Raw genomic sequence first — 11,954 nt, 5'->3', positions numbered from 1 at the left:
ATTAAAACTAAATGAAGTTTCATTCCAAAGACTATGACTAAAACTAAAATAGAAATTCGCTGCCAAAAACAACACTGGTGTGCATGTGTGTGTGTGTGTGTGTGTGTGTGTGTGTGTGTGTGTGTGTGTGTGTGTGTGACATGAACCTGGTGAGCCTGGGTTTCCAGAAATGCCTGGGAATCCTTTCCTCCCTGGAGCCCCAGGGCGGCCCGGTTCTCCGGGAGCACCGGGGCTGGCGTTGCGCGGCTCACCCGGCACACCCTTCCTCCCTGGGGGGCCTTGTAGCCCAGGAGAGCCTGGAGGTCCGTCCAGACCGCTTCCCGGGGAGCCAGGCTCACCCGGATCTCCGGAATAACCTCTTGGTCCTATAAATGTCAATTAGCAGGGGTGGGAAACAGTACTTACATGTTTTACTTAAGTAAAAGTACCAATACTGCAATGTAGAACTAGTCTGTTTCTTTTTTTTTTTTTTGGTAGACAGCCAGCAATGTTTTTTTTGTCTCTGTGACACATCTAGGAGCCGCAATCTGCATTCAAATGTTTTCCTAGAGGCTTTGCCATTGGTCGATTTGCCTGTCTATTTCCTGATTGGTTAGTCATTGCGACCGGGTTTTTTTTCGACCAATGACAAAGCTTCTAGGAACATCTTTGATGCAGGTTGTGGACCCTAGATGTGTCACAGAGACTATATGTTTTTGGGGAACGTTCTACCCATTGCTCTCTGTCTGAATAAAAAAATACCACTGTATATATCACTGCTTATACCAAAAATACTTTACCAAAAGTAGAAAGTACGCAGAATGTCCCATTTCAGGTTTTGAAATGTATAAAAATGTGACGCATTGTGAGCTTGTAGATTGTCTATTTTCAAATGGCCAAAATGTATATAGGGCTGAAGTGTTTAATGTATGTTTTCTAATCAAAATCTGAATCTCCAAAGTAACTACAGTAGTAACTAAAGTTGTCAAATAATTGTAGTGGAGTAAAAGTATTATATTAACTTATAATATTAGCCCCTGAATCTATAGAAATAAAAGTACTGTAAAGTTGACGTTCTCACGTAAAGTACAATTACCTCACAACTTTACTCAAGTACAGTACTTAAGTAAATGCACTAGTTACTTTCAATTTGAGTTGTCCCGATACTGAATCGGTAACGGCCCTTATTTGTCATGTCGGTATCAGTGAATATGCCGGTATAACCACAGATCCGACACAGGGGGGTAAGGGGTTGACACTATGGCAGGTAAATGGAATGTTGGGGCATGTGGAGTTTGCTTTCGAGTTGCCCAAACTGCAAGTGCACATTTGAGTGAGGAGTCTGCTATAAACACAACACGAGATAGAATATATAATCGTGTTGTCTGTCTCTAAACAAACACCGCCGCTCTGTTCCGTCCATAGAGGACATCCCTACTTTCTTTTTTTTAACTTCAAATTTTTATCCCACGATTTTGTAACCCAGTTTTTCTTTTCTCCCAGTGCCAATTATCTAAGTAATCCTGGGCGCTACACTTCCTCTGCCAAACTGGGGGGGCAGCGGACTGACCACATGCCTCCTTCTATGCATGAGGAGTGCAAGCTGCTTCTTTTCACCTGACAGAGGGCAATTTCCCCGGCCGGACGTAGCGCGTGGAAGGGAGTAAAGGGACACGTTATTCCGACCAGTTCCTTTCCCCTCCATCAGGCGCCCCGGCTGGCCAGGGGGAGGTAGTTTTAGAGACCAGGATTACGGCATGTTTTTGTGAGGGTATCTACCCTAGGGGACACAGGGAGAACATGCAAACTCCACACAGAAAGGCCCTATCGCCAACCCCCGCCTCGGGTATGGGCACTGATGACGCGGAGGAGGGAACACGCCGCCAGTGCCCACAGCGTCCCCAGCGGGAATCGAACCCAGGACCTTCTAGCTGTGAGGCGACAGCACTACCAACTGTGCCACCATGCCCCTGGGAGATCCCTACTTTCAATGTACTTTTCACCACTGACAATTAGTACAGACTTGGAATCACATCAAACTATCTGCAAATAGATCCAGTTACAAAATGTATAACACAATCCAAATGAATCACACTGTATAGATAGCTGTCCATAGCTATAGGTCTCATACCTGGGGGTCCCATCCCTCCAACTCCCCCGTCATCTCCTTGTGTGCCTTTAGGCCCTGGGTAGTCAGAAGCCCCTGGCAGGCCTGGTATGCCTGCTACCCCCGGGTTACCTGACCATGACAACCACAATATTGATTAGTTAGATGAGAAATACAGGGGGTCGTGTAAAAAAAAAAGAGGAAAGATATGTAGCTCTTAGAAGAATGGGAAAACAATTATCTAAATCATTAGGAGAAAATAAAAATAACTTAAATGGCGTTCTGGGCACTCGGTATATAATATGCACTGGTTTAAAATGTATTTAGCCATGTTAACGAGGACTGTTCTTCCTTGGACTCATTTTCTAATAGATGGAAAAAGTACTCAATTGTTTTACTTAAGTAAAAGTATCAATACTGCAATGTAGAAATGCTCCATTACAAGTAAAAGTCCTTGAGTATCAGGCCAGTCCTTGAGTACTTCACAAGTATTGGCATCAAAATGTACTTGGAGTACCTAAAGTAGAAAGTACTCACTATGCAGAATGTCCCATTTACAGTTTTCAAATGTATACAATATTTAGAAAACAGCAGGTCTACAAGCTCACAATGTGTCGCATCGCGACGCATTGTGAGCTTTCACATGGTTAAATACTATCCAATACTATCCAATACTATCCATGGTTAAATACAATACTATCCAAAAACAAACATACAACACATGAAGAATAGTTTATAGTTGTGGCTGCGTTTTCACCTAACTACTCTCTTACAACTACAAACAGGGACGTGCACACATAGACATCAAAGGGGGCCTCAGCCCCTTACCTGCCCTTTTACCCGTCTGTAAAACAACTGCCATTTCCAGACCACGAATGCAGCATTTACTTATGGTGAAAGAAAGGCCGGAAGGCAGCATTCAGGAGAATTGCTTTTTTCCCTGACGTGTCCTGAACTTGAACACAGCATTCATTTTTTTTTTTTAAATCCATGTTGTACACCGCATCTCCACTAGCTAAAGAGTGCTGGTTGCGCCCCCTAAAATAGCTGAGCTACAAGCTCTCAAGTTGAGAACTTGTAGATCTGCTATTTTTGTCCAAAAGTGCCCTCTTACGGGATTTCAGCCCCTGCCCCTCGAACACTCTCTGCACGTCCCTGGTTACGAAAATGGGTTTGAAATGCCTCAAAACATGCATCGACCTATTGAATGTATATGGGATGGTTTTCATTTGAGCCATCCATCAGTGAGAAGGAATCCATGGATCATAATAATCAGACCATACACATTTACCTGGCACACCGTGTTCTCCCTTTGGTCCAGGTGGCCCAGGCAGGATTTCATGACAGCAACTCTCCCCTGTAGACACAAAGACAATACACCTTTAGAAGATTTAGAACACTTTCCTGTGTGTAATATGTGGTTTTAGATATTCTAGATTTTAGCAGTGAGCCCAGTGTCTCTGCATGTCATCGTCACTGAGCTCACTTCCTTCCTGGACTACAATTCCCATAATGCTTTGGTGCACTGCTCCTTCTTGTGGATAGGGGGAGGGCTGTCTTAAGGCTCATACATAGGCTGGATTTACGGTGGTGAGGTGACCACCGAAACTACAACATGAAGAGCAAACCACCGCCACCGCTCCAGCCCTTCTCTCTGTTTTTACTCACCACCGTTCAACGTTATTTCAGCTCCGGTGGTCAGCTCACCACCGAAAATCCAGACTATGAATGAGCCTTTACTGAGACAACATGTAGTCCAGGAAGTAAGTGAGCCCAGTGTCCATGACATCAGAGACACTGGGCTTCACTGCTAAAATCTGAAATATCTAAAGCCACATATTACACACATAAAGACCCCCAGGAAAGAGTTCTAAATCTTCTAAACTCAAACTAAATGAGAACTGAGAAGTCTACTTAATGTATGACCTCCTTATAGACTGGTGAATTTACACTATGCCATCATGATTTTTATATACCGTTTTTACCACAATTTATTTAATCACAAACACAAAGAAAGGGCGAAAAACCCAAACAAACAATACTGTATGTATGTATGTATGTATGTATGTATGTATGTATGTATGTATACGTATGCTATTCTCAAATCTTACCACATGAAGCTTCCGACAACACAAGGTTAGCAATCGCTAAAACTGAAACTCTAAATACAATTGAAATTGAATTGAATCGTTCTGACCTGGAGGGCCTGGTCTTCCAGGATTCCCGGGGAACCCCGGTCTCCCTGGATCTCCCTGGCTCCCCGCTGGCCCCTGAGGTCCTGGGACCCCCGGGCCGGGACGACCGGCAGGCCCCGTAAACCCCTTGGGACCGCCAGCTCCGGGGTGTCCCTTTGGACCGTACCCTCCTGCAAACCCATCGCCCTGCAAGGAAAACATGACACTTCACACCCTCCAGTGTTGATTTTGACAGCACATTTAGATTTTAGTTTAATAGTCATTTAATAGTCTCTTGAATCGTTTTCATTTATAGTTGTAGTCACATTTCAGTCACCTGGGAATGTCTTAGTGTTAGTCTAGTTTTAGTCGACTCAAATATCATCAGACTTTAGTCGACTAAATCTACAGTCGAGTTTCATTTAGTTTCCGTTTAGTTTTCGTCAGTGAAAGAAGGTAGTCGACAAAACATTTTGTGTCCTAGTATTAGTCGACCAAATCAACACTGCTACACCTGTCAGACCTGGAGAAGGATGATAACCAGTCAAAAACAATACAAGATGTCAGTGACATCTCAACTCTGGCGCTACGCCAAATCAAAAGGCCACCGTACGCGCGCCAAACAACAATCAAGAACGACACTTTTTGCATTCATGCGCCCAGTGATTTATTTTTATTTTTATGTTTTATCCCACAATTTTGTAACCCATGTTTTCACCCAGTGTCAATTATCTAATGTAATCCTGGGGCGCTACACTTCCTTCTATGCATGAGGAGTCCAAATGCTTCTTTTCACCTGACAGGGGGGAGTTTCCCCGGGCCAGACGTGGCGTGTGGAAGGAACACGTTATTCCGACCAGTTCCTTTCCCTTCCATCAGGGGGGGACACACGGGGAGAACATGCAAACTCCACACAGAAAGGCCCTTTTGCCAACCCCACCTCGGGTATGGGCACTGATAGCCTCGGAAACCCAGAAGTTTTTATTTCCAGGGAGAAAAAGTCTGAGTCCACTTCAATTCGGCATAGAGTAGCGCAAACAAGTGCTCACTCTCTGCTGATTTCTGATTGTCTGCACCTTTGTAAAATTGACATACACACGCACACATGTACACACACACGCTCCTCTCTCTCTCTGTCGCTCTTTTGTAATTAGTCTCATGTCGCGCAGCTGCTTATATTCTCCCGGCGGATCCTGCCGGGAGCTGCCTATGCCATAAAAAGCATAGGTGCGTTCCAGGCTAGGGCACTGATGACCCTTGCCCACAGCGTCCCTGTGTTCTGTCTGTCTGTCAGACAGAACTAACTGTCTGTCTGTCTGTCTGTCTGTCTGTCTGTCAGACACTCACCGGGGGTCCAGGGTCTCCTACTGAACCAGGAAGTCCATCGACTCCCGTGCTGCCGGTAGCTCCGGGTGGACCCCCATATCCGGGGCTTCCGGGGTCACCCTTGACACCTGCATGCGTAATAATATGAACAATTAAACACCGTTATTAAACATCAGAAAGGACTGACGTTGTGAAGGCATTGTGAAGGATTGACGATAAACAAGGAGCCGATGAAGACTTCACAGAACATAAACCTTTATGGTGCGTTGCGTGCGAGTCGCCTTTCTGGCCCTTCAATCCTGTGGCGCCTGGAGTTCCTGCGTAACCCTGCATGTCCAGAGGGATACAGTACAGTTACAGTACTATAGAGGGATACAGTACAGTTACACTATAGCAGTGGTTTGCATAGCCGTTTCATATCGAGGCCCATTCTTTTTCAGGGGCGTTTTAGCCCCTCCTAAATACAGGTTTAAAACCCATTTAGACCCGAGCTCGATTCTCCAAAAATGTCTTCTAAATTGTGCCGCGCTATATGAGCTTGTACATCTGCTATTTTTAAATAGCTAAAGTGTAACACAATGCTTAACCCATTCTGACCTGAGATCAGATTAAAAAAAATGTCTTCTATACATCCTGACAGTTTTCATTCTGACCTGAGATCAGATTCTATTTCAGTCAATGTCAGTCGCTCTTCGATTTTTCAAAAATAGCAGACCTACAAGCTCATAGCGCGCCACTCGGTGGCACAACAACAACAATAAAATAAAAAGGTAAAACTCTTCTCTTGTCTTACTCGCGGTCCCGCCGAGCCGACGTCTCCTCTCAGTCCCGGGTCGCCCTTTTGTCCTTGAATTCCAGGGAATCCTTCGGATCCCGGAAGCCCAGGGTAACCGGCCGGGCCCGGCTGGCCGTGCCCGGCGTCTCTTCCTGTACATTCACAAGCCCCAGGGCACCCTGGCGCGCGCGCACACACACACACACACACACACACACACACACACACACACACATGCACACACATTTTAGTTCTTTATTATTTTGAATCCGCAAATTACTTAAAGATGGAGTGCCACATTTTTTTTATTTTTCCAGTTTTTCATGTGTCTATGAGGTGACAGTACTTCATTAGACACCCTGGAGTTGTTTTTATGTGCAATGGGGTATTAACTTTGTATTTAGGGTTTCTTCCTGGAGGCTGAACCCTTGACAGTCAAACGGGCCAATGAAGTAAACAGTAATATAGTGACACCACACTATCAGCCCCTCCCCTAACCCCTCCCCCTTTATCATATAACTACAGCTGTGGGTGCGGCTTCAGTTCAGGTGGATCACCACCCATCACCACCCACCAGGCAATCCAGGCATACTTAATTAACTGGTGGGCGTGTCCACATAAAAGCATGATTTTAACAAATACTGTACACTTTTTGGAAAAAGTTCTTCCCCCTTATATTGTAATAATACCTGATGATCATGTTTTAGGGTGGAAAAAATGGTGGCACTCCATCTTTAATACATTTTAACGGGGGTTGAGAGTTCATGCGGACACCTAAAGGATACACACATGGCCACCTTCTCCTCTCCACACAGACACCTAAAGGATACACACATGGCCACCTTCTCCTCTCCACACAGACAAACTGCCTATAGAACAGCCGAACCTGGAGACTATATTATATGAACTGTACTTGAATATCCATGAATATCCATCGCCTTATTATTATTTTCTTTTTCTTTTGTTTTATATGGTTTTTTTGCATTCTGTTTTTCCTTTTTTTTCCTGCTTTAATTGTCTGTTTCTACACCGTTTCCCCCCTGTACCCTGTGATTTAAAAATTATAAAAAAATATGAATCCTAAAAAAACATAAACAGACGAAACGGAGCAGTATAATAATTGGCAAGTTGTTTTGCCTTTGCTCTTTCTTCAGGGCAGCTAATGCACACATTAAATAAATGCAACATTTGAGCACCTTTAAGTCCTTTAACGGTTCCTCTCCGTCCCCGAATCCCGTTGTCTCCTGGACCGCCGGTGTCTCCTGGGTCTCCTGGTTCACAGTAGTAATCTGTGGCATCAAATAAAATGTCATTATACAACAGGTCGTTTCGAGGAAGCAATCCGATTGGTTGAAACAGCCTTCTAGCCGTGGGTTCACCACTCCACACCTAATCAAAACAAAGAATTCAGCTGCTCTGTTTTCCCAGAGTGCAGCAAACTCGGTGGCTAGGCTAGCTATAGTTTCTTGGGACATTTGTGGTCGTAGTGACTACATCTGTCATTAAAAAAATATGTTTTTTTTCAGCGATTTTCTTAGTTTTAAGGGTAACTGCTAACTGGTAATTGCCACTTCAGGTGATGCTTGCGGAACTCGACTACGTCTCGTTCCTGACCGCATCACTGTCTTGGCAATAATCACGTTAAACCACACCCTCTGGTGTAATATTGTTCAATTGTGCAACTTCTGGAAGCACAGTCCAAGCAGGACAATAAGGACATGTTTTTTCTCTCTTTTTTGACTTCTGTGCCTTTATTGATAGTCACAGTGAAGACAGACAGGAAAGAGGGAGAGAGAGAGAGAAGGGGAGAGACACGCAGCAAAGGTCGTCATGAACGAGCGGGACTCGAACACGAGACACGCTGTCAGGCCCAGAGCCTATTATGTGGCATGCGCCTGGACCGCTAGGCCAGCGGGTGCCCCCTCCAAGCAGGCATTATTACTCAAGAGAGTAATATGTTACATATTACATATTACTCCTTAAAAAAAAGTAATAATATTATATTACTTATTACTTGGAATAAAGAGTAATATAATATATTTCACGCTGAAGGGAGTTCCAACCGTGCCTCTATAGCCAGGCCAGTCAGGTGCATCTCAGAAGCAGGACAGGTGCCATGACACCTGGTCAGGTCATCGAAGATGTTACTGAAACATCGAAACGTTATATGTTATGCTTTAGCTATTGAAAAATAGCAGATCTACAAGCTCATAGCGCGGCACCGAGTGCCGCACTACGAGCTTGTAGATCTGCTATTTTAGAAAAATCGTGAAAATGTGGCGCAAATTTTTGAATATATTCTTTCAGAGTGAACGTTTTTAACTAAAATCTTTGTTTCTGGGGGGGTCCCTGGAACAACATATTTTCTGATGGGAGTCCGCGGCCAAATACAGATAATTCTGGGGGTCTTTGACATGAAAATGTTTGAGAACAACTGACATAGATACATAGGTTTTTTCAGGGGATCCTTACAACAACAACACAATCTGTTTAGTCAGCTTCTTTCAGAACTGAATCCAACTGTTCTGAATAACACGAAGAAAGAGTCACCGATCAGCCAAAAAAAAAGGCTATAAAATAAAGCAGCAATCTCTCTTGACGGTATAGTCAACAAATCCTGAGTAATATGTAATATGTGCTAATTTTTTTTTTACAAAGTAATAATGGTATAATGTTACTGTTTTGGCAGAATAATACCTTACTTTACTCGTTACTGGATAAATTAATAATATTACCGTAATATACAGTATTACTAGTAACTTGTTACTGCCCAACACTGGGTGGGGAAACGTGTTTTAGTAAAACGAGTGCAATCTTCATTATTTATAACTGGCTACTTGGTATATTGTAGTGGCAATGAATGCATTCTCACCTCCACATCCTGGTGTGATGTCAGCATCACGCACGCACGCACACACACACATTGAGAGAAAGAGAGTGCAGTTAGTGCATCACGACGATAAGACCACATTCAAAACCACCTGCACAAAAATGACTTCTTTGCTACTTCTAAATAATGTGTAACATTTGGCAGAGCAATAACACTATGTTGCCTGGTCGGTATCAGCGTATAGTATACCTGGGGGGCCAGGGGGACCCGTGGCACCTTTACGTCCAGGGAATCCCGCGTGTCCCTTTGGGCCGAGCGGCGCAAATTCGTTGTTGAAAAAGGTCCCCGGTTCTCCTTTGGAGCCCTTGGGTCCAGGAGGGCCTCTGTGGCCAGTCCGTCCCGGGCCTGCAAGGAGATGTGTTGGAGGAGAGGACAAGGTGTTATAGCAAGGAGACAGAGATGTGTTGGAGGAGAGGACAAGGTGTTATAGCAAGGAGACAGAGATGTGTTGGAGGAGAGGACAAGGTGTTATAGCAAGGAGACAGAGATGTGTTGGAGGAGAGGACAAAGTGTTATAGCAAGGAGACAGAGATGTGTTGGAACAGAGGACAAGGTGTTATAGCAAGGAGACAGAGATGTGTTGGAACAGAGGACAAGGTGTTATAGCAAGGAGACAGAGATGTGTTGGAACAGAGGACAAGGTGTTATAGCAAGGAGACAGAGATGTGTTGGAACAGAGGACAAGGTGTTATAGCAAGGAGACAGAGATGTGTTGGAACAGAGGACAAGGTGTTATAGCAAGGAGACAGAGATGTGTTGGAGGAGAGGACAAGGTGTTATAGCAAGGAGACAGAGATGTGTTGGAGGAGAGGACAAGGTGTTATAGCAAGGAGACAGAGATGTGTTGGAGGAGAGGACAAGGTGTTAAAACAAGGAGACAGATATGTGTTGGAGGAGAGGACAAGGTGTTATAGCAAGGAGACAGAGATGTGTTGGAGGAGAGGACAAGGTGTTATAGCAAGGATCGATGTGTTGGAGGAGAGGACAAGGTGTTATAGCAAGGAGACAGAGATGTGTTGGAGGAGAGGACAAGGTGTTATAGCAAGGATACAGAGATGTGTTGGAGGAGAGGACAAGGTGTTATAGCAAGGAGACAGAGATGTGTTGGAGGAGAGGACAAGGTGTTATAGCAAGGAGACAGAGATGTGTTGGAGGAGAGGACAAGGTGTTATAGCAAGGATACAGAGAATGTGTTGGAGGAGAGGACAAGGTGTTATAGCAAGGATACAGAGAATGTGTTGGAGGAGAGGACAAGGTGTTAAAACAAGGAGACAGAGAATGTGTTGGAGGAGAGGACAAGGTGTTATAGCAAGGAGACAGAGAATGTGTTGGAGGAGAGGACAAGGTGTTAAAACAAGGAGACAGAGAATGTGTTGGAGGAGAGGACAAGGTGTTATAGCAAAGAGACAGAGATGTGTTGGAGGAGAGGCCCCCTCAATGTCGTAACTCTGTCGTACTCTATGGCTCTGTGTACTGGAATAGATGGAATGGAACAGAACAAAAGGAGGAACGAACTAAACCAACCTGGAAACGTTACCCCTGGTGGTCCGGGGGCTCCGTGCATACCCATGTCCCCCGGGTCGCCTGGCTCACCTGGCAGCCCGTGGAAGCCACTGTTGCCTTTGGGCCCTAAAAACAGACACAGTATAAGAAAAAAAGCAGTCGTCATGCATGCTCCAGTTAATAGCATTTGTGGCCAAATTTGACTGAGGGACGGACGGCCATTGGATTTTTTTCCCATGTCATAATGAAAGCAGGGTATTATAGCGTCATATTGACATATTTGTTGTTCAGTTTGACCCACCAGTTTTGGAGATATGGCTTATAGAGTAATGTTTTGCAGAAAACAGCGAGTTGAGAAAACAGGCTTAAAAGGTTCACTTCTGTGGTCTGTAACATTACACCTATAGCTACATGGTTAAGCCTTTATAGTGTCAATTTCATTCAATGGCATTTATTTCAGACATGCTCTAGTATGTGAACCGTCTGCCTGTGCTATTAACTCATTTTGGATAAAAAGAAAACGAGTTTCTCCTCCTTCGCGCGATGGCAGGCTCTCAGTCAAATATGGTCACATTTTATAAATCCCCAGGGCTTTTTAGGAAAACAGTAATGATGTTGGATCACCTGATAAGAATAAGAGGGTTATTATTATTATTATCACTGATGTGGTCTCACCTCTAGCATCGCTACCATTGTGGAAATATACCGGCCCAGGGGGTCCTTGGTCTCCAGGGAAACCCTACGAGAGCAAGCAGAGATTACGGAATTTGATTTGTTATTTCATTTACAAATGGACCTCTAAAGATCCATTTGGTTTGTACACTAATATTTTCAACCTTTCTTTTTACGGTGTTATTGATTCTATTGAGGGGGATATTGTCCCTTTGTTCCACATTGAATACATCAATACATTATCCTTGAAACGCAAACTGCTCTCATTCATTAGAAAACAAAACACCCAGCGGGCGCTAAACAATTGAACTTCTTCTGATCATCCACTGACTGCAGAACTGCAATAATGATGTTCCGCAGGTGGCTGTTGTAGTAGGCCAGTGCAGTGGCGCCACCCTGTGGCCTTCTATCAAAATGCAACAGTTGAGTAGAAGGTTCCTGCAGAGCTGAGACTGGTACCAAAAGGTACCAAAAGTGAACTCTGAACTTGGTACATCTGCTTTTGGCTTCTGTGCCCCCAATACATTA

General features: G+C 44.3%; 1 protein-coding gene across 1 annotated transcript in view; it reads right to left on the bottom strand.

Moving 5' to 3' along the window:
- The window catches only part of LOC308326250 (uncharacterized protein), a gene marked incomplete at its 5' end in the record, with an annotated part of 69,805 nt that overhangs the window by 22,377 nt on the left and 35,474 nt on the right, over positions 1 to 11,954 (bottom strand). The window contains 10 exons of the mRNA XM_080779057.1: positions 147 to 365; positions 2,111 to 2,218; positions 3,378 to 3,443; positions 4,284 to 4,467; positions 5,608 to 5,714; positions 5,841 to 5,913; positions 6,380 to 6,513; positions 9,441 to 9,596; positions 10,776 to 10,880; positions 11,430 to 11,493. Of these exons, the coding sequence (XP_080635183.1) occupies positions 147 to 365; positions 2,111 to 2,218; positions 3,378 to 3,443; positions 4,284 to 4,467; positions 5,608 to 5,714; positions 5,841 to 5,913; positions 6,380 to 6,513; positions 9,441 to 9,596; positions 10,776 to 10,880; positions 11,430 to 11,493 (1,216 nt within the window). The remainder of the gene's footprint in view (positions 1 to 146; positions 366 to 2,110; positions 2,219 to 3,377; positions 3,444 to 4,283; positions 4,468 to 5,607; positions 5,715 to 5,840; positions 5,914 to 6,379; positions 6,514 to 9,440; positions 9,597 to 10,775; positions 10,881 to 11,429; positions 11,494 to 11,954) is intronic.

Source organism: Protomyctophum bolini, assembly GCF_963924005.1.
Source record: "Protomyctophum bolini genome assembly, chromosome: 12".
In the NCBI taxonomy this organism is placed as follows: Eukaryota; Metazoa; Chordata; class Actinopteri; order Myctophiformes; family Myctophidae; genus Protomyctophum; species Protomyctophum bolini.
Note: the sequence above shows the minus strand (reverse complement) of the source record. Positions and strands in the feature narration are given on the sequence as shown.